The 22964-nt window shown below is 38.8% G+C and overlaps 1 protein-coding gene across 2 annotated transcripts in view; it reads right to left on the bottom strand.

The window, feature by feature from the left end:
• Positions 1–21: 21 nt before the first annotated feature.
• farp2 (FERM, RhoGEF and pleckstrin domain protein 2) overlaps positions 22–22964 on the bottom strand; it is a 66085-nt gene continuing 43142 nt past the window's right edge. The window contains exons 14-28 of one of the 2 annotated variants that reach the window (XM_017479653.3): positions 18282–18454; positions 17930–18019; positions 17528–17661; positions 16595–16676; positions 16214–16451; positions 15895–16025; positions 15595–15663; positions 14750–14839; positions 13732–13752; positions 11203–11285; positions 11004–11122; positions 10395–10558; positions 7575–7682; positions 5197–5348; positions 22–2874 (exon numbers count right to left, since the gene is read on the bottom strand). In XM_017479653.3, coding sequence (XP_017335142.1) covers positions 2784–2874; positions 5197–5348; positions 7575–7682; positions 10395–10558; positions 11004–11122; positions 11203–11285; positions 13732–13752; positions 14750–14839; positions 15595–15663; positions 15895–16025; positions 16214–16451; positions 16595–16676; positions 17528–17661; positions 17930–18019; positions 18282–18454 — 1745 coding nt within the window. In that variant the 3' untranslated portion in view covers positions 22–2783. The remainder of the gene's footprint in view (positions 2875–5196; positions 5349–7574; positions 7683–10394; positions 10559–11003; positions 11123–11202; positions 11286–13731; positions 13753–14749; positions 14840–15594; positions 15664–15894; positions 16026–16213; positions 16452–16594; positions 16677–17527; positions 17662–17929; positions 18020–18281; positions 18455–22964) is intronic. The other variant, XM_017479654.3, reaches the window with a different exon arrangement.

Below are 22964 nucleotides of genomic sequence, written 5' to 3' on the forward strand. Positions count from 1 at the left end.
AATTGCAGTTCAAGCTCAGAACCCAGTTAATACCAGTTTTGTTTTTATTAGTCATCTTTTAAATGTAATGACATGGGACAGACTACAGCAACATGCTACACAATAAATAGGAGTGACGTGCAACAGAAACAGGGGTAAACGCTGTTCAGATTTCCTCTGCATGACAGAAGCAACCTGGAGCTTTGGTAAAGCTCATCATAACTCTAAACATGATGGATGTCTTTACATTAAGGAAGGAAAGACAAGAGTGAAATATTGCAAATTGCAGGCTTTGTAAGAAGTGTACAAAAGTAATGAAAACCAAACAGAAGGTTGAGAAAACCACTAATAATCCAGGACTCATGAGATGTGCATAATATCTTCTTATATTTATATATATATAAAAAAAAAATTAAAAAAAGAGATTATCCATATAGTCACCAGTACCGATTAATGCTTGGCTGAAAAAAACCTCAGCCAAGGTTTTCAGTCTTGTACGAGACGTTTCAGGTCTTTGGTTGGACCCAGTACAGCATTCATGTCCCAATGTCACAGCCTAGTGAAGACTATGATCCATTCAATATCATAAGGTCAAATCTCCCAAATAAAATCGAGTTAATTTACAGTTAATCTTAGCCCTTATGAGTAAACATAATATTTCAAAATCTTAAAGGGACACTTCAGGCGAAAATGAAACGTATACAATTTCCCCCTTACACCAATACAGTTGATCAGCCAAGATGTGTTTGGTGTCTGATGTTTGATTTAATTTTGCACTGAAGCTTCAAAGTAGGTCGCTTATAGCAGATATTTTAAGTGGTTTCTGGCCATATGGCACACTGTAATGTATATTAATTAAACAACATAAGTAATTTACATAGCAAAAAACCCCAAAAACAAACAAATAAACAGACAAACAAAAAAAACCCCAGTAGTAGCAGCCACACTGAAGCCAGAATCACGTTGTTCCTCAGCACAGTTTGAGGTCACTCTACACAATCAGACTCGGGAGGGAGTTATAACCCAAAGTCTGATGTCAGAATTGTACATTAGAAGTGATTTGTTTAAAGTGATTGACTTATTCTTCTATTTAATGAAACCTTTTGTTCATCGAGGTCAGTGTGTCAGCACTTATCTGTGTAGCTTTGAGACAGAAACAAAGTTCACTCACCAAACCTGTCTTGGTTAATCAACTGCATTTGGGGTATGGAAAACATTACGTAAATCAAAATTTTCACAGAAATATTCCTTTTAAAACAAACTTCGGTTCCATATGACAACCCAGATATTTACATAAAAGAACTGGCCCTTATATCAGAACAAAGGATTAATAATAATAATAATAATAATAATAATAATAATAATAATAATAATAATACAGATAACAGCATAACCTGTGCGTCAACATTTCTCTATGATCTGTAAAAGAGGAAAAAAACTGAAAAAACTTCAAACTGACCAATTTTCTTTTTCTTTTGGTTTAAGCACATGAATCGTAACTTTAAGGAGACCAGTTTCCCCCCCAACATGGCCCATCTTCCCTTATTCACAATGAATATACAGGAGAAGTGGAGAAATCAGCAGAGCCAGATGTTTAATAAAAGCCAGAGTTAACTACCCAGAGGCAGAAAGAGTAGTTAGCTTTTGCATCAGTGAGCATCAGGATTAAGACTGTATGCATACTCTAGTTGCTGGCTCCCCCTTGTGGTTCTCCAGGAAACATGAAAAAAATAAACTTTAGAGATGAGAAGTGGCCATTAAGCATGCTGTCAGTAATAAAACTGTTAAATACTCTCTGAACAAGCCTTTTCAATATATCTCAATAGTTCTTACATTTAAATGACTCAAAGCTGTTCCATAAATATGTTTACCCAGGCATTTAATAAAGTATAACAAAAGCATAACAATAACGTATAACAAAACTATAATGTCACTAAAGTCTTACTGTGATGATTGTGGAACTGAACAGGAGCACAAGCACACTACAGACTTCACTCACTTGTGTGTCCACACCAGATTACCAATTATCCCGTCGCTCATCTCAATTTCATTGCCCTTAACTCGATACCATCACTTAGACCTTTTACGACTGTTTACAGAGGACGATGGCCGTTCTCCCAAACCACTTCATCTCCCGAGTGCTGCCGTATCCTCTGGCCCACGCCACTGTGGTTCTGCGTCCTTCTTTCTTCACTCTTTTCACTTACTCTACCATCCAGACCTGATTCAGTCCATTACCCCGTCCGGCAGCGTTCCGTTACCCTGCTCCTGTAAATATGAGGGCTTGAGATCGAGATTACACAAAACGAGCTTTTAATGACATTGAAACCCATTCAGGAAGTCCTAATGGGTTTGAGACAATACCGTTTGGCAGCTCTGGATGAGCTCCCAGTTTTGCGATGAAGAACTGGCGATTTTAGAAATGTGACCACTGAAATTGTAGCAGGAACCACAGGAACCAAAATGGAACATAATCGCCATTTACAGTTGTATTACTCTGCTGGAAAACTGCAGAACTTGGCATGACTTTAAAATGAAGGGGTCGTAGACCACATGTCAAAGATGAAAGAAAAAAAACAAACAAAAAAAAAACAAACCAAAAAGTCGAGTTCTTAGACAGCCCCCTACGTCTTCCATTTCCATTCCGCAGAAATGTTCGAGAGACTTCAGAGTCAGTAATGAAGATAATGGCATTAGGAGCCACGAAAAAGAGAGGGATTAAATAAAATAATAGCGTAGACTCATGGCAGTCTGCAGGGCCCAGCCCCGAGCTCCAGGAGGACAACCAGCCTCAGTTTCAATCTTCAGTTCCCATTCAACTCCTCTGGGCCTGTAGGGATGAGCAGAGTCACCCTGCTGGCAGCACTCGCTGCACTCTTTATCACCTCCATCCACCTACACACACACACACACACACACACACACACACCATGTCTTCCACAATTCACCTTTAAGCAGCCCCCATTATGGCTAATGCCCAAAACCTATAAAATCCTCAAATGGCCAGTAAGGCCTTGGAATGTCGTCATACTGCAATGAATAACAGAAATCCCGCATATTGTTTTGTTCTAGTCATGAGTCATTAAAGAATAATAGCTATCCAATGTTTCCTGGTATGTTACTTAGTGCTACTACTCGTCTACCTATTTTCTTTCAAATTTGGGGACAGAAAAAAGTGGAATATCTATTTACAGTTTTTCTGCAAAGAGCAAAAATTAGGAAAGCAGAGATGAGACAGATGCCAGATGGCTTGGGTCCATTTTATTGAGGATGAAATGCTGAGTTTGGAATTTTGCTACATTCCCTAATGTGTTTTTTGGCTTTGTTTTTTTTTTCCCCTCTCCGATTTAGACGGAGCAGGAAAGGAGCTCTTACTGCACTGCATTTACAACCCCAATTCCCAAAAAGTTGCAACGCTGTGTGATATGTAAATAAAACCAGAATGCAGTGATTTGCAAATCTCCTAAACCCAGATGTTATTCACAATAGAACATGGAAAACATATCAAATGTTTAAACTGAGGAAATGTACCGTTTTAAAAGGGGGGGGGGGGGTAATTTTAATTTGATGGCCGCAACACGTCTCAAAAAAGTTGAGATGGGGGCAAGTAAAGGCTGGAAAAGTAATGATACTAAAAAGAAACAGCTGGAGGTTGATTGGAAACAGTCCAGTAACATGATTGGGTATAAAAAGAGTATCTTAACGAGGCAGAGTCTTTCAGAAGTGAAGATGGGCAGAGGTTCACCAATCTGAGAAAAACTGCATCTAGAATTTGTGGACGAATTTCAGAATAATGTTCCTCAACGTAAAATTGTGAAGACTTTGAATATCTCATCATCTACACTACATAACATTATCAAAAGAGTCAGAGAATCTGGAGAACTCTCTATGCACAAGGGACAAGGGTGAAAATCAGTATCGCATACCTGTGATCTTTAGGCCCTCAGGTGACACTGCATTAAAAACAGGCCTGATTCTGTAATGGAAATCACTGCATGGACTCAGAAACATCTCCAGAACTCATTGTCTGTGAACACAGTTCTCCGTGCCATCCACAAATGCTGGTTAAAGCTCTCTCATGCTCAATCAAGAAGAAGCCATATTCGAACATGATCCAGAAACGCTGCCGTCTTCTCTGAGCCAAAGCTCATTTAAAAAAGACTGGTCAGACGAATCGAAATTTGAAATTCTTTTTGGAAACCATGGACTCCATGTCGTCTAAACTAAAAAGGACTAAAGTCAAGAGGGACCATCTGACTTTTTATCAGCACTCGGTTCAAAATCCTGCATCTCTGATGGTATGAGAGTGCATTAGTGCCTATGGAATGGGCAGCTTGCACATCTGGAAAGGCACCATCAATGCTGAAAGGTATATACAGGTTTTATAACGGCATATGATTCCATCCAGATTCCATCCCATCTTTACATCTGAGAGACTCTGCTGCTCTAAGATACTCTTTTTATACCCAATCATGTTACTGACCTGTTGCCCATTAACCTAATTAGTTGCAAAATATTCCTCCAGCTGTTTCTTTTTACACTTACTTTTCCAGCCTTTTGTTGTCACCGTCCCAACTTTTTTATGTGTTTAAAATTACCTTTGTTTTTCCCATAAATGGTACATTTCCTCAGTTTAAACATTTGATATGTTTTCTATGTTCTATTGTGAATAACATATGGGTTTATGAGATTTGCAAATCATCGCATTCTGTTTTTATTTACATTTTACACAGCGTCCCAACTTTTTTGGAACCGGGGTTGTAATATTGATTCTACTCTTAAATTTGCGTCTATGGATCAACTGAAGGCCTGTGAAAAATGGAGCTATCAAACCAAATTAAAAATTACAACTCTAACTTCCCATTGGAAGTGTGCCAAATGTGTATAATCCTGTACAAGTACACTTGCAAATTTCAGATAATGTTAGATGGCTTATAATTTTTTTGAACTGCTTTAAAGAATAAGCACGCAATCCATGCACAAAAACACACATTGGAAATAAATAGTACTGCTTCCAGATTATTAGCCAGGTTATTGTTTGGTTGTTAGAAAGGAATTGTTGTCTTACATTCATTTCATTTAAATTCAATCTGACAATGCAGTGCAATGTCTATTCCCAATCCCTAAATTGCACATAAATGAAATGAGGACACTTAATACAATGAACCTTTATATAAATTCTGGTGGTGGTGATGAAAGAGAATGAGAAAGCTTTACCTTTCGAAGGTATACTCGCTTTCGGCCCTGAAGAAATAAACATGGGACTTGAACTGCAGTTTGAAGACATATTCTTTGTGAATGCTGTCTGATTCCCCAGGTGTGCTGACCGTGTAACCCAGCAGAGGCAAGCTAGCCAGAGGAAAGTCATCCTGGATGAAAAATAGAAATATCATGAACTCCCAAACCCCAGAGGAAAAGACGCTTAGGCTCAAAATGGATGTTGTTACAGCTGTTCCTGCGACTGAACTCAGGATTATAATCAACACAGCACATTAAATAGAAGTCATTTGGAGAGGCCAATAGCAAAAATAATATTGTCTAAATATGAACACGTTAAATCGGTTCCATTCAGACGTGACGATTTGGTAGTCCTGGCTCATGCTCATTATTCCTGAATGAACGTTGGATTGTTTTGGACTCAGATTTGTAGAAACCTCAGACTTCAATATTTACTTAACATTCCTATACTTTTTAAAGCCCCATTCAAGAACCGTACTGACTGACTGGCCAGTTTAGAGCTTCAAAAACAAAAGGATTCCCAATGGTTAAAAAAAAACACACCAAGTAAAACATTCAATATCGTTTGCATACATTATATAAAAGAATACATCGGCCAAAACACGTCATTTACAAAATTCTCCAATTATTTATGTAGTCAAGCTGAGACATGAGAAAGGTTTGCTTCTTTCATTTTGCACTGAAGCTACAAGACCAATGACACTAGAAGCCATGTTGAACTGTTAAATAATCCCAAACAGATTTACTTACGAGACAACTGTCTATAAAACAAACAAACAAACAAACAAACAAACAAAAAAAGCAAACAATAGTATGCCACTGCAGTATTCCACAGTATGAAAACAGTAGTAGCACCTATACTGAGGTCGGCCTGACACATACAGCATAAGCATCAGACATCAAGGCACAACTATACTACAATATATACCATTAGAACTGATTGAATTCCCTCCTATCCTATACATATCAGATTCCAAATCTTGAATCTCCAAGGTGATACCACCATGAACGTCACTGCTAGATAGCAAGCTACAAAATGATGATCACAAAGTCCAGTCTCCGCTGTCTCTACTATACTTCTATGTTGTATTTCTCATGTATATAAATGTTCATCAACACTGAAAATGTTGAGTGCGAAAAGAAAGGATTTCATTTTGAGACGTTACTAGCAAAATCTGACTATTACCATTTACGTTCACGTTCATTCAATTTTCTCTTATTAAACGTCGATGTAATTGAGCCAGCAATGTCCCCCTGTGACTCCAGCATGCACACAACTGCTAACCTCTCACAGGAATAATGAAAACGCAGCACCAGCCAACAAATTGGCACCAGAATCACTGTCGCATCACAAAAATGTCGACATATTATTTCAGAGTAGACTTTTCCTTTAATTGGGAGTTGCATACAAGTGCAACACTAATGAAGCAAATTTCTGATAGCTATATCTTTGCAGATCATCTACATCAGTGGTCACCAACCCTGTTCCTTGAGCTCTTCCTTCTTGAACACTCTCGCTCCGACTATAATTGTGCCCACCCGAACATCTAATCATTCCCTTAAGTTCTTAGTCAACTGAAACAGGAGTGCTAGATTTTGGCTGGAGATGAAACCTGCAGGTTTAATAAACTAAGAACAACAGTGATTGTTCTAATGCATATTTGGCTATTCTTGAATCAGTATTTACATGGACAACAATAATCCGATATTAACCCGATTAAGACAATACTCTCATTAAGAAACTAACATGTAAACAGGATTTTTTTTATTACCTTAATCCGACTAAATCATACTCGAAGTAAACACAAACTGAATTAAGATATGTGGAGTATTCCTGTTCTAGTCACATTATGGAAGTGCATTACAGACATTATACAAACCTTAAATCACACTATTAACATCATGTGGGAGTTTTCACCACATTTTGTGACAGGACACGTACACACACGGCAGCACTCAACCGTTTGACAGCAAAAAAAAAAAAAAAGAGAGCACGCCTGCGTCCGAAACCGCGTACTTACCTACTATATAGTAGGAGAAATACATTTACTATATAATTATTATATGCAAATAATTAACTGCACTTGAAGCTTTCGTAAAATTAAAAATTAAAACACCCAAAACTGTATATGGTACCATAACGAAGACAAATTGTATGTTGATACGTGAAATTCTGGAGGGAACGTCGGATGGCATGGCCCTTTACTCATGTAAACACCTTAATCACAATATCGTCTTATTCAGAATAAGGTCAATAATTAGATTATTGCTGTCCATGTAAACGCATTCAATGAGCCTTTAATGAATCCACAATTTCAGAGCTTTGTAGAAAATGTTGCTGGAGTGTTACTCAGTACCTGGTGTGTCTTATAGAAGAACAAACAGAAGTTGGTGAAGACCACCCACAATTTCTGCCAGCCATTACTGTTCTTAAACTTCCTCAGCAGGTAGCCAGACAGCTGGTTCTGTAGAGAAGGAGGAGAAGTCAACATCTTGGAGACGTCACTGCACAAACAGGACCACCCTGCTGGTTTAAACCATGGCTTGACATTTACAAAAATTCAGAGCACTGGCAAAAACATTCAGCTTCAAAAACATCTCTAAGAAAATGTCCAAAACTTAATTTGTGGGAACACGGCCGGTTCGTTAGAGAATGTCTTGCTTGGATTGGCACAAGTCATCCTCAAGTTTTCTCCCGCAAAAACTGCGGTCAGTGCCAAATCTACTCCATTTCTGTGCCTGAGTCAAGAGGTTAAAATGTGGATGGATTCCTCACAGATCACAGGAAAACATGACATCATCCCACAGAGGAATTTCATATGGCTGATCAGACATGCTGCTATGTAGACCAGAAAGGGAAGCAGATGTGACTAGTCTGGAAATCTGGTTTGATTGTAATGGTCCTTTTCAGTTTGTCATAGCAGTTTCTCTTATTGATTGAACACTATAACTGTAAACAACTAACTAACATTCATTTTTTTATGCCAGTGATTAAGATTAAAGTAAAACACACATGGTATGCACTGTTGCAAGAAAATAATCAGTGACAAGGTGTTGCGATGGCCAATATTTTCCAACAGCAGCATGTCTTGAAGTCTTTTATTCCTATCATGCTGCAGCAATTTACCAACGATTACAATTTAACAACTGATAATCATACGTTTTATCCATTTATAGTTACATTTAATACCATGGAAACAAAGTTAGTCGCTGTTAACACAATAACTATAAACAGTTGTTTCCTCATGAACCTCTTGAAGTTAATAATGCAGATGTTACTGAGAAACCGTAAAGTCCTCCATTCTAAAGACCTTCCTGTGTCGGGAAACTTGAAATGAAGGGTTTTACTTTGACCGTTGCCACATGCTGACACTGAAGACCTCTCCTAAAAATGCTAAGTAAATGTCTCCTCCGAACATTTCACCAGGATTACATGTTTTTTGTTTTTTTTTAGTCCACGTGTGTAGCATCTGTCAAACATGTCTGTGCGAGTTGTTGCTATAGCACCAGTAATGTATTCTTAGTAAATATTAATAAGAAATTTTGAATCTAAACATAATATGAACCCTTAAGAGACTTAGTTGTATACTTTCTAAATTGCAAGTGACTTTGGATAAAAGTGCCAGGCAAAATGAGGGTTTAAAAAAAACAACAAAAAAACAACAACAAAAAAAAACATCATGGTGGCTGGAGAAGATCTATTTGCTGTGTGTACCTGGTTCATGCGCAGGTAATCAGTAAGAGAGAGATTCTGCGTGCGGTACCAGCACACGTGTGTGATGGTGTTTGGTCTCTGTCCCTGACCGAGCAGATAACGAGGGGGCAGCTCCGGAGACGCAGCCGGAGAGCAAAACACTGAACACACACGCAGGCAATACGACATGCAGCAGCATGGAAGTGAAGAGAGCGAGAGGTACATGGAATACATAGAGAGCAGAGTGAGACAGAAGAAACAAAGCAGGCATGATGCAGAACAACAGAAACAGTGTGTTAGTCAGTTAGTAGCTTTCAATCCACAGGAAAGAACTGAGGTCTAGAAAATACTGACGCTTCAGTCAAACACTGCAGAGATGAAAATGTTAATTGAAGAGCAGCATCAGAAGACGTCATTCATTCATTTCTTTTCTTTTCAAAAGAGAAGTTAAGGTCAGTAATTCCACTCAGAGGCAAATATGTGATGAACAAGTGGTTAACAAGAACAAAACTAAAGTTACCAATAAGACTATAAGACGCTTGTTTGCTTCCTAGCAAATAAATAAGTCTTATACAGTAAAAAGTAAGATTTTTTGGAATGAGCCTAATACTGCTGTTTGCCTATTGTTATAATACACATTCAAACACAAAACATTTAAGTTTATATTAAAATTTCGCTCTTATTAGGCATAAAAATCATGGATGTACCAAATACAGAGAAAATGTTTGGGGTTTTTTTATGCGTAGGAAACCTAGGTAAAGATACGAGTACACATGTCACTTTGGTGTGAAGGCCATGCGTATGTTTACATAACTTATCCTGTGTGAAGAAAAAAACCAAAAAACAACACATACAACACCTGGCAAGATTACCTAACAGAAACAAACCGTGTTTTTTTTGCTGAGTTACAGGTTAAAAAACAATTGATTAAAAATTCTATACGCATCTTGTTATAACCAATATCAACAAGTTCAAAGGAGATTTAAACCAACAAAAAAAAAACCCATAAACAAAACAAAAAACCCTACACACTTCAATAATTATCTGGCAAATAAAGAACACCTCCTACATTTTTGAAAGGGCATATACAACAGTTTGACTACGCATATTTTAGGTAGGGCGTCTTACAGTCTGGTGTGGTAAGAAGAACAGGAGCTCGCAACTACAGTAAGGGAGCAACAAGAAAACAGGAAGATGAGGGAGGGTAAGAAGAAGGGTTAAGAGTGAAGGGGGACTCAACATGCAGGGCCAAGCATTTACTTATCACTCACATGTCAGCTATGAGGAGATCGGGCCTGCCTGAGCTGTGTATGCGTGTGTTCGTGCAGGAAGAAGAAAAAAAAAAAAAAAAAAAAAAAAATATGCAGGACGTATATGATCGTGTGTCTGTGTGTGTGTGTGTGTGTGTGTGTGTGTGTGTGTGTGTGTGCGTGTGCATGTGTGCATGGGTGTGTTAGAGAGAACGTATGTTTCTGAGCGCTACCTCCACTGCTAGGCTGTGGTCAGACATGGAGACACTGGTGTTGCGGTGCCAGCACACATGCATGGTGGTGTTGGCGCGATGGTGGCTCTGTTTGTCCAGAGAGCAGCGGGACGAGTTCACATCGTCCTCAGACTCCTGCTCCAACGACACCTCATCGGACGACCCTAACGTAGTGCGCAGGGAGAGGACAGGAGGACCGTTGGAGAGGAAAGGAGTAGAAAGGAATGGAGATGAGAAAGGAGAAAAGGGAGGAGGTGAAGGAAGACATTGAGGAAAGAAGAGAAAGAAGAAGGGGGAAGAAAAAAAAAAAAAAAAAAAAAAAAAAAAGAGTAGAGGAGGAAGGAAAATGAGAAGAAAACATAGGAAGAGAAGAATGTTGAAAGTAGAACAAACAAGTGCATTGGAAATTAGAGGAGAGAAAAGAAAGAAAATAGGGAAAGGAGTGGAAAGAAGATTAAGGAAGAGAGGGAAAAGGAGGTGGAGGAGTGTAGAGAAAAAGATCATGGAGAGGATCGGATGTAGGGGAGAAAATCAGGGAGGATCGGGTTTTATATCTAACTCAAGCAAAGTGGTGAAGCAAAGGGATTTAAAAACTGAAATAATCCTCACTGTTGGAGCGATCACACAGGCTTGGGTCGAGAAATATTTCCGATTTCTCCTGTGACTTCTTCGCAATGTCGATCGCCATGTTCAGGTCCTCGATCCACTTAGTCATCTCTACTTTAGAGCTGAAAAGGTGTGACGGAGTGTGTAAGCGTGAGCTGTACGATGAAATGCATTTTATTATGTAGTATATTAGGTGAGTCACCTGGCAGCCACCACGATGGTCCTCTGGGCTGAGTAGATGGTGAAACAGTGAGGGACCGACCACTCGTTCTCACTCTCTTCCACCTGGAACACAAGCACTCATTAAACGCAACCACACACACACGTATACACACAGCCAGGTAGGTCTAAAGGAGCATGAATCTTTCCAAGAATTACATGTGCGGTCAGAGGCTGCTGGGATAGTTCTGGACTCTACTGAAGCTGTGAAGCACTAACAGAGGAAGTCAGATGGTGCCATGTGAAGGCCAAACCAGACACACTGACCATTCACGTACTTATGGTAAGTTATGACAACAATATCTATGCCAGCAGACAGCCTAATCTACGAACAACCCAACAGGGACCTCAATCAAAATGTGCTTAACCAGTTGAGGCTTGTTTAAATGAATATCACAGTGACACAATGTGAATAATCCATTTTAATAATTTGTTAAATAGAAGAATAAGTTCCTTAGTAATAAACTGATTTTATTACTCTAACAATCAGTATGTTCTATGCATGGGTGTTAGACTCCTGACTCATTCTCAGCAGCACGACAGATCTAAAAAGGTCATGTTACTGAATTAAAAAGGACTGAGATTGAATTGGATGTTTGGGCATCCAGCTAATATTTTAAAGCAGAGTGACTTGTTCTTGTCGACTGTTTAGTCTAGGATTCAGACATTCCTCACTGCTATACCAAGACTGACACTGAATGCTAACTGTTGCATGTAACAAAGTTTTAATAGTGTTACGTCCCAGGGTGTAATTATTTTTGTTTTCTTTTACTATTTATGTGTAGTCTTCTTGTGTTTCTCTCTCTCCGTTTCATTCATTCATTACAAACAACTGCTGGCTTGCTCTGATTGGCTGCTAAAGGGAGAACTGGTGGATAAAGCTGAAGAGGAAACTCAGTTTGGGAAGGCCAGGCTGCTGAGACTGTTTTTTTCCTGCCCCAGATGTTAGCAAGTGTGTTATTGTTGTGTGTGTTGTTGTGTTTCCCTCCCCTCCTCCTCCTTCTTGTCGTTAGTGTACAATATATTGTTCCCTAAAGTAGACTTTGTAAATTGTTGCTACTCTGTCTTGTTAATTAAGTTCACGGACACTCTTAGGAAGAGATATAGGAAACTGTTGATAATTTAATTGTTATTTTGGGAGCAGTAGGGAGGTGGATGCCATCTTTATTAATGCCCATGTTTTCTCCTGTGTTTGGTTAGAGAGGGAATAAAGTAAGAATTTTATTGTTCATTTTGAATTTCACTTTTGAAAGTACTCCCCCTTCAAAGTCAGAACTTTTACATTTGTTATTTTAGCCTGGTCCCCTCCAGAAGTCTTTTTGAGGTTTCCCTGTTTGTATTTGAACTTACCAACTTACCATGTTACTCTTAAGCGTTGCAAAAATCCGTGTGATTGTTGTGGAGTGCTGGGACAGGAGCACTCTTGGCTGCCTGTTAAGTTGTTTTTTTCCCTTCTTGCTCATAAGTTTCCTTGTTACAGCCTCCCTGACCCTAGACAGGGGAGGCATGTAACAACTGGGGGTTCGTCCATTTATTAATATAATTCGGACCCGTACAGCCACATTTTTACCGTCTTTGCGAACTCAGCTGTCTCATTATTAGAGTTGTAGGCCAATTTTGTTTGGCTGCTTTAAACTTTGGTGGGTGAGGAGATCCCGTATTTTTGAAAATATGTATTTTGATTTGATAAGGTTTACGCTGACTCCTATGTTGGAGGAATTTAGCTATTGTAGAAAAAGCTTTTATTAGCGGACTTTTATAATATAGCGTCTTCCAGAGCGGCACAGAAACAAGTGGTAAAAGATGAGTTGTATTGCAAATTAGTAGAGGCAGGTACCTTTCCAGGACAAATATTAAAGCGGGGAGCGAAGAAACCGATATTGGCACGGAAGTCGCGTCCGGTGAATCGAGTCCGTTAAGTAGCTCTGCTGCTGCATGTAACCTCGTTGGCAAAGCAGAGGAAGTGTGTGCAGCTTTTACAATTGAGGAGTAATTGGATTGTGACACTGTGAAAATGGCACTTTTGAGAGCATACGAATTGGTGCAGGAGGCATATCGGCAAAAGTTCAAGTTACCGTTGCTCATGTTTGCTGTGAGGGAGACCATTCAAGACTTAGTCCTGCTGAGCTTACCCTAAATTCAGCAATAGCATGCTGAGTTTAGGGTAGATGTAAACAACAACATGACAGTGAAAACAACAAATCCATAAGCAATCATACTGTATTTCTCAGATGTGCTGCTAAATATTTACTGTACAATTAAAATTACTCTTTGATCACAAACCCAACTTTCAAGGTTACTGTAAGATAAATGCATCAACCGCACCACAACTTCCCTGAAAATTCCCAAAACATTTTCACCTCTGATGTGAGTGCTCCAAGAGGGGGCTGTTCATATGGATGTAGTTCATAAAAATAGCAAACACAACCTGACACAAGGAGAGATGGGAAAAACTGGGAGAGTATGGACTCGGACTAAAGCTTTGTAGGAGTTTGGCTTGGCTTGTACTCACCGGAGCATCCAGCACAATGAGCTGCAGGGGTGAAGCAGAGACATGCATGTGAAGTGAGAGAGGTGTCACGCTGCTACCACACCCAACACACACCCCAAGAAACATCTCCAAAGTCCACTCAAACAGACCATAGAACCTCTAGTTAATAATCCATGTTATTATTCTATAATACCACAAAAACCTCTCCACAGTCCTTCCCAACATGGCACAAAATCTCGAAATCCTCACACCTCAACACCATTCCACCATATTACCAACACACCCCAAAGGAAACCCAAAAACAGCCTAAAGCATCTCTAAAATCCTACCCAACATACCCCAAAACCACAACCTTATTTATCACAATGCTAAATTAAATCCCCATAACATCTGCACACTCCCGTACCCAATATACTCAACCCTGTACACAGCACCATCCAAGCTCCATACCCCAAACTCTTACAACCAGAATGTCCCCCAAATCCCAATAACCACAGAATACTCCTCAAACCAAGATTAACATCAGTCTTTAGATGTGACACATATACTTAACCGTATCTACACTGCTACATAGTTACATGTAACCCAGTTGAATGTGTTCAATATTATAATCAGTCCTGTCCTCTAGACTTAATACTACTAGACTAAGTTTATTTATTATACTGAAACGTATTATACTGGAAATGGCAAAAAAAATATTTGCTTCAAAATACAAAATTTCACAGGGTGCCCCATGGTTATTTGAGCGAATCCTCTCAGGGCTTGAATGGTGTGGTGTGTTTTTCCAAAGTTGTTCTAGAGAGTTGTTTTTAAACACCAGAACACGATGCACCTACTGATGAGATTAGTTCTAGATTGCATCCTAAATTAAGCTGAACACTCACAATTCACTGTAAACCAAGGAAAATAAACAGCCACAAATCTCTCAAAAACCACAGCAAGGTCACTATCGGCTGTGTTTAAGACAGATGAAGACTGGGAAAAATTGTAAACAGGCAAAGTTTGTTGTTCTGTAAATACAATAGAGCCGTATACTCACAAGCATGCCGTGGAGGGGAAGCTGGCCATGAACTTTAAACTGGTTGGTGGCTGTGACGCCTTTGCTTGTGTAAAGGAGCATGTCTGAAAACTGAGAAGGGAGATTTTGGTCAGCTAAAGGTAAAGATGAAAGCTGAAAAGCCTGTATAAAGTTAGACAAACAATAAATTCATTAGCTAGTGTTAGCAAATCTAAAGTAATAACATATGGTGAGCTAGTCAGCAAATTAAGTCCATTGATAAAGACTATGGGAAACGAATGACTATCTGAATATTATTCTCTTCTGACAAAAGCAACATAGCAAATCATATCTACGCCCTCAACAAAAAGTTTGTAAGTTGTTAACCAAACTTCGGGCTATAAACTGCGGTATTCTGTACTTGCATCGCATATAAATATGATAGGATATGGTTAGCCTTTATATTTTATCTCAATATTTCCATATACTGTGTTCCAGATTCTTAAAATAATATATGCCATATGTGCTCTCTAATCATTCTGCCCATTAAAAACACTTCTACCGCCAACTACAACAGACCTCTGCTGAGGTTGTCTGTAGTTAGCAGGAAGTGGGATTTGGAACAAGCAGCTCTCTGTATAGATATAGCATCAAGCTGCATCACAACATTGTGAAGCGCATTTAGTTTAAAAATAACCTACAGACCAAATAAAAACTTTTGTTTAGCCAAAGTCAATAAGGAGTAGTTTTTTTTAACCTTTGTTCCGGTTGTTACTGCTTGTCTACCAGGCAACTAGGAACAAACAGTGTGACCTGATTGTCATGGACGCCAAGGATAGTGATTTGTCCAACCCTGCTGTAAGAAAGCAAGTGATGTGTAAACTCACCAGGAAAAACATCCTTTGCTGCAGGCCTTTCTTTGTAAGCTTATAAAGGCAGCCTTCCCTGATGAACTCCTGGTGATCAAAGAGGGATTACAAACCACAGAAACGACTGCACTAATCTCACTAATTTCAGTTCAATGCAGGCATGCAATGCACAACATTAGATTTTGTTTGCCTTCAAATACATTAATATTATTTTAAAAATAAAATAAAGCTTTCAAAGAGTAACATTTGTTATTATGTAATTTTAAAGAGGCATGTTGTAAAATCTGAAAAATACATTAAATAAAACAGGACCCGCACCCTGCCTGGAGCGGTGAGGTTCTCAATGCCAATCAGGTCTCGCTGTAGTTCTGTCAGTTTCTGGAAGTTCTCCAGTCGGATGAGGCTAGTCTGTAGCTGAGCTGTTATTTCTGCCACCTCTTTTAGGGCCTCTGCACACACACACACACACACACACACACACACACACACACACACACACACTCTGTATATATACACAGTAAATACAGCCCCTTAAACAAAAACACATCCAAGTTCATCTAAAGATTGCTGGGTGATGAAACCATGATTAAGGTCTGACCTATTAGAAGGTACAGATGGAGTGTGTGAATGTGCTCACCTTTGCAGTCATGGTGATCCCTGTGCTCGGGGGAGTAGTGTTTGCACAGGCGTTCTAGTATCAGCTTGTAGTGCATAAGCCTCTGGATGGGCTTGAGCAGGAAGGTGTTGAGGGGCAGGTAACACACCTTCTGCAGTTCAAACTCTTTATACACCGTCTCCAGCTTCTTTACACGCTTCGTTGCCTTCTCCAGCTCAGTCAGTACCTCGTCGTGCTTCTGTAGGTAGCTGGTGAACTCCTGAGGAGGAAATAAAAAATAAAATAATAAAAAAGGATATGTTTGCATTGAAAATTGAAATATACAAAACTAATACATTTGATTAAACTGTGCATTTCAAATCTGTCTAGAATGTTCCATTCATTATTTTACTAAGAGCTCACCTTCAGCGCACACATGTTCCTCAACATAACATCACCGATCCTCTGGTAATCTCCCTTCACATGAGCGTTGGAGCGCCCCTCCCTGGTGACAAGAGGAAAGAATATTAGCAAGAGATAAATACTCTCATTCAATCAAGGGTGAAGTGCCATATCTGTGGGGCATCTTTAGCTGCAGTGTCCTTATAACATGGGACACACTGAGCCGCATCAAAATACCACTGTGGACCAATCACAAGTACATCTCTTGCCAAATCCTTTGGCTTTAATTTCTGTGTAATGTTTATTCACAGTTTTAAAGATCCCGAATGCTTTTCCATCGTCACGCTTGTGCAATAAAAAAAGACAGAAGGCTGGACAGAATTTGTTGCTGGACAGTACAAGGGTTTCATTAATCTCAGTAACTGATATCTTGGGAAACGCATTTTTAAAAAATTGAAGACGGAAATGAAAACCTTAAAAAAATAAAAATAAATAAAATAAAATAAACACCAAACACACACACAAAAAAATACCGGATCTATTAGAATAACCTTTTGCCAGGTTTCCATCATATGAAATAGGGTTGATTTTAATTGTTCTTTAGATCAAGTTTTAGAATAGGTACAGTCCAGAAACCCAGAGATGAAGCCTGTACTTTTAATATCAGATATGACACAAGATCACCAAAATGTAATGTTTTTGTGGTTTTTTTTTTTTTTTTTTGCACAAGTGTCAAGACAAAAGCTAGGATAAGTGTATGGATGGCAAATGGGCAAAAATATGAAACTGCATCAAGTTACTTTAATACTGACGTAATTGTGCAACAAATGTACACAATGTTTACTGTGCTGTTGTACTCTTGCCATGTGTTGACGTCCTGGAATAAGTTCACAAAATGAAAAGTGCCCTTTGGCCATGATTGATTATTTGCAGTAAGAAACAGTAGACGGGTACCAAAGAGCCAGCCTCTGGTCGATTTCTTTGAGAAAGCCTCGGTGGAACTCATAGATGGGGTCAATGTTGGAGAAAAGGAGGGTCATCAGGCCTTCAGGCATGGCATTCTCTTTAATCACTGCACTGCGGAACCACTGAGGAGATGAACACGCGCACACGAGCATGACATGAAACACACCCATATTAGACACAGACATCATCATCATCATCATCATCATCATCATCATCTTCTTGTCTGTTTCAATGAGTCACACATAAAGCAGATACAGACACTAGACCCAATATTGTTTCTGCATGTGCAGAACACATTCACACAGATAAATCACTCTTACAGTGACCTTCCAAAAAAGTCTACCTCCACACACTTAAAACTTTTCTTCGGGAACAGATTTGTTAGCTCACCACTGTAATAACCTCCAGGTCCTTCAGGTACGTCCTCTCAGTCATCAGAATCTCTTTGGCAATAAAGTAGGCTTTATCAGTCGGATATCTCTGTAGAGAGACACAATGAAGCACACTTATTTGCAAATATATTATTATTATCGAGGTAGGCATCATTATGCCTGTAACATTATACATACAGTGCACACAAAAGTTTCAGACTCTTTTTTTTTTGTTACATACCTGCCTTTACCCTTTAGTTGTTTATATACCTGCCTTTGTTTGGTCAAAACCAGTGTTCTATGTGATGAATATTTAAATGTAGTACTGTATGGTGTGACTAACTTTCCCTAGACAACCTAAAACAGTATACCTTCCTCCTGAGCTCCTCCTCCTCCTCTAGCCTGGCACTGCCACCCTCGTTGAGAACAGGACTCGAGGGTGCCTGACTGGGCAGGCTGAGCGTAGACATCTGGAAGGACGTGGACACACTCAGGGGACATTTAGACCCAAAGGGAGACAGCTGGGGGCTATCCATTATGGGACCTGAGAGAGGAGAAAGGAGGACAGGGACAAAGTTAACGCACACATGAATAAAAACAAAATGGGAGTGGAAAATAACTGCAAGTACTTAATACAGCTGGATAAGATATTACAACTTGATGTTTTCATAACACATCCAAGTAGCATTCAATAACTTGTGATAGTGCCCGCAAGGGCCATCACTTGCTATGGTTGGTTCTCCATCTGTGATTGTGTGTAATATGCGAGTCTGGAAAACGGACCAAATCCAACCCAAACTATTTAATCAGACCTGAATTAGGCCTAATGAATTCATTCTGAGGGCTCCCCAGGCGAGCCACTACAGTGCAAGAACATTGTTGGTGGTTTTTTTTGGTCTACAAACACAAAGTTTTATTTAAGGAGGAACACGACAGGGGAAAATCATCACAATCGGTGCAAAAACTTCAATTTGTACTATTATCAACTACTGCTCAATGTATCAATATTTGTCATTGTTGTAAAAGTGCTGATAATACTCATGATATTTTAAAAGCATAGTGTGACATAATGAGATCTCAATTACAAATCAATTGCATTCATTAACCAGCCCTTAAATCGTTTGGAGAAAAAAATATGGAAGGAAAAAAAAATAGCATGGATGTCACGGTAATCACATTTGCTTTTAGATTTCAATTCACGTTAAAACGGGTTTTAATCTCTGTCTAGCAAACTAGTTTGGGAAACAATGAAGAAGATTGACAAACTGAGAAACACCTGAACATGAAGGAGAACAGGTTGAACTGGTCGGTCTAAAGGAGCAGTTCACACACACGCACAAGTGCACACTTATGTGACGAACAGAGCAAAGAAAAAAAGACAACGCAACATCTGTACTCCTAAGAGATAATATTCGGTTTCGAACACAAACCTTTTACTCGGTTGCAAACGTGTACTGGTTTCAGCAGGTTTGCAAAAATGTCATAGCAAATGTCAGTTTTGAATACTTAGCATTTTTAGGAGTATCATTTCGTGAGTATGTAGACCAGATGTTCCATATAGCTTACAACCAAGAGCTCAACCTCCTAAATATTTGGACAGAGAGCAGCTCTGACGTTCCTTTAACATCAAGCTCAGACTTGGCATTGAGGGTGGGCAGGATGATGATAAAAAAAAAAAAAAAAAAGGGGGAAGAGAGATGACTGACAGTCGGAACCGTCACCTACCAACAAGGACCCCCCAAAACTGTCAACTTTCAAGTCACAAATTTCAGAAAGGAAAATCATGAAAGCTTTACACATAGAGCAGCAGACTATTTAGTTTTCATAGAACAAACAGATCTTGGGGGGAAAAAATGAGTAAAGGAGACAGCCAAAATGGAAAGAGAGAAAAAAAACACCTCATTGCCTCGGAAAGGAAAGGAAAGGAAAGGAAAGATGTGACTGTATTACCCGGAAGTAATTCCTGAAGAGGAGGCTTATCAGGAACATGGCCAGGCGGGACAGACGGTTTACAGTTTAACTGCAGTGTCCCACTGGGTATGACACAGAAGATGGGGGAGGAGGATAAGACAGCGTTAAAGGCACTTGGCCAAAATCCTGCACAAACACAGAAGCAACTCCACACAGGAAGAGTCGTAGCTGTGCATCTCTCCAATCGTAAATCAGAACAGATTTCTGTGCCGCAAAGCGGAGGAAATGGCTGCAATTTCAGCACTCAATAGCACAGTGCCAGAGAACTGCAGTTGTTTCAAAGTGGACCTTTGAATTCTGATGTGCCACACCCAGAATGTGATATTTGTTCAAAAAATATTTTTTTTTATCTCAAAATATAAGTAAAGACTAGAGAGTTTTTGATCATACACAGAATATCATGCTGGTACTTTAAACCCAAATGTAACAAAACAATTAGACAGCAATAAAATCTGCAGTCATTTAACATTCACGATGAAATGTGCAGAATACTATGAGAGAGTTTGGAGCAGAACTTGCCATTAGGAATTGATTTATGTTCATTTACATTTAGAGCAGCATTTTAACAGAAAGAGCAGCGTGTAACTAATACAAATCCAACTATTTGTATCCTGATTGAGAAGCGGTATCTGTTTACCATTGCATAATGATGTCTATTAAGATAGACAAAGTTATCTGGAAATTAAGATTGGTGACTAGTAATGGGCATGCTTAGTAAAATACCAATCATTATCTGTACCTTTTTTTTTTTTTAATTCGAAATTTGAAACACTTATTTTTTATTTGCATGTGTGTGCCACCGTTATACTGAGCATGTGACATGGTTACTGGCCTACAGTAACCCAAAGTGTGCCAATACTTTCATGAGTGAAAATGGTGAGTACCAAACTTTCTATTTTTGATATATTTCAATATCATCTGACAAATGAATCGTTAGGTGTTTTCTGTGGTTGTATCTTAAATAGTCTTTTATTGTGCACCATGTATGTTCTACAAAATCATTCCAGCATACCCTATGTATAATGAGCTTACAGTGAATAGTAAACGAATTGAAATTCAACTTAACTTGAAGATAGCTACAGCATGATATTCAGTTTAACCTGAAGATATCTCAGCAGCAAGACAAGATTACGGTGGCTAAATCAAATCAAATGTGAAACAATATATTATGAAGAAAATTGTGATATTACCTCCTAAAGATCCAGAACAAACAAACAAAGATATCTGAAATGAGAACTCTAATGTCCAGTTAAAAATGGTGGTTGTCTGATTTGAATGAGGATTACATCACTATTTCCAGTTCCACCCATATGTCCCTGTCTGGTTTGCTTAAACCTGGTAAGAAGGGTAACCAAAATGGATTCAGCTCACTTTGCATCTGAAAGGACAAAACGTGAGGAGATCATGGATTTGTTACCGTATCGTCCTGTATTTCACTGTCCAGTGCTAGTGCTGTTTTCATTCCACACGTTCTATATCCAAAGTGAACAACCCAAGTACTGATCTGAGAATTCAAGACCTTTACAGGCCCAACACCGGGAGCTGAAACCATGATATTACTGTTAGTAGCAGAAAAATGTAACTGCTGCGGTATTAACACACAAACTTGACCCCACCTAATTTTTTTTTTGTATATGGATAAACAATGCTTCATGTTACCACAGCTAAACCCTCTAATTTATTCTGCCTGCTTTCAGGTCTGGCTTCTCCACTAATGTTTCTCCTTTATATTCAGTGATCTACTATAAGTTGGGTTCTTCTGAAAGTGACAATGAGAACTGGCAATACTAGTTACATATATTTAAGAGAATAAGAAAAATCAGCACTTCTTGGACTCCTGAGTTACACAAATATCTAAAGATCCACACGATCAATTTGAATCCCAATGATACAAAAACATAGAGCATAACTAACCCTGCTTTGTAGATAGGAAGGATGATACATAAATCACTATCATATATTTATTTTTGCTTGTGCTTTTGTAAAAAAATTTTTTTTTTTTTTTTTTTTTAATAAAAGAAATGCTGGCTGGCTTCACCTATCTTGCAGGAAGCACACATTAGCCTTCACCCTACTGGAGTTGTATCAGACATGATATAGGGAGACCTAGATCATGGGGAATAGCCCTGCACTTCATTGGTCTGAAACAGAACCTGAGAGTGAAACAAAGATGGTTTCAGAAAGGTTACATGTGACGAAACACCCCTGCTCCATGAGAAACATGATAAATCAAAGTCTGAACCACTTCTGGATCTTCAGTAACATACTTTAGCGGCCGCCGTGGCACAGGAAAAACAGACGCCGTTTCATCATCTTGGCATCCGATGCTATATACTACTTACAGCCCTGGCTTGGCTGGGAATCTGTGTGTTTTTACACTTTCACACATCTGCACAGGGCAGTGCCTAAACCACAGCACCTGGGCTGCAGCATAATGGGCCAATTATTCCCCAGCCTTTTAAGAGCACCGAAAGCATTTGTTTACGTTTTTCCATGCCACTGGTCTGTAATCTTATGAAAGGGAAACTCTCATCCAAGATTACTTAAACAACCGAACGTATTCAAACAATCATAAATAGAGGAATTTCAGCATGATTAACTAACATAATTGTTAGAATTATTTTCAAAGCAGTGTATTCAGTAACTCTATGAATCAAATCAAATCAAGCATGAATAAATATATTAGTTGATATGCAGCAGCGCCAGCATTTAATGCTTCTTAAAGATATTTTAATAGGACATATTAGTCATATTTGCAAATTGTTTATTTAAAAAGAAAAAAATAACATACATACACAAGTACACTTTTTCACATTAAATTGTTATTGATTAGGCACTTAGGTTTTGTAGTGATTTTGAAATTAAGAGCTTTTCAGTGAAATGAAGTGATCTTTTTTCTTTAAAAAAATAAAATAATAATAATATAATAAAAAAAAAAATTATACCAGTTATGAATTTAATAAAAATCAAGGGAGGGGGATGGAAGTAGGAAGGGAACAGGAAGATAATACTCAAAGCAAGGAAGATCTTGAGTTCTGCAAAGATTTGTGCAGCGTGAATTTCTAGTTTCTAGATTTATATTT

The sequence above is a fragment of the Ictalurus punctatus genome, chromosome 11 (assembly GCF_001660625.3).
Source record: "Ictalurus punctatus breed USDA103 chromosome 11, Coco_2.0, whole genome shotgun sequence".
Taxonomy (NCBI): Eukaryota; Metazoa; Chordata; class Actinopteri; order Siluriformes; family Ictaluridae; genus Ictalurus; species Ictalurus punctatus.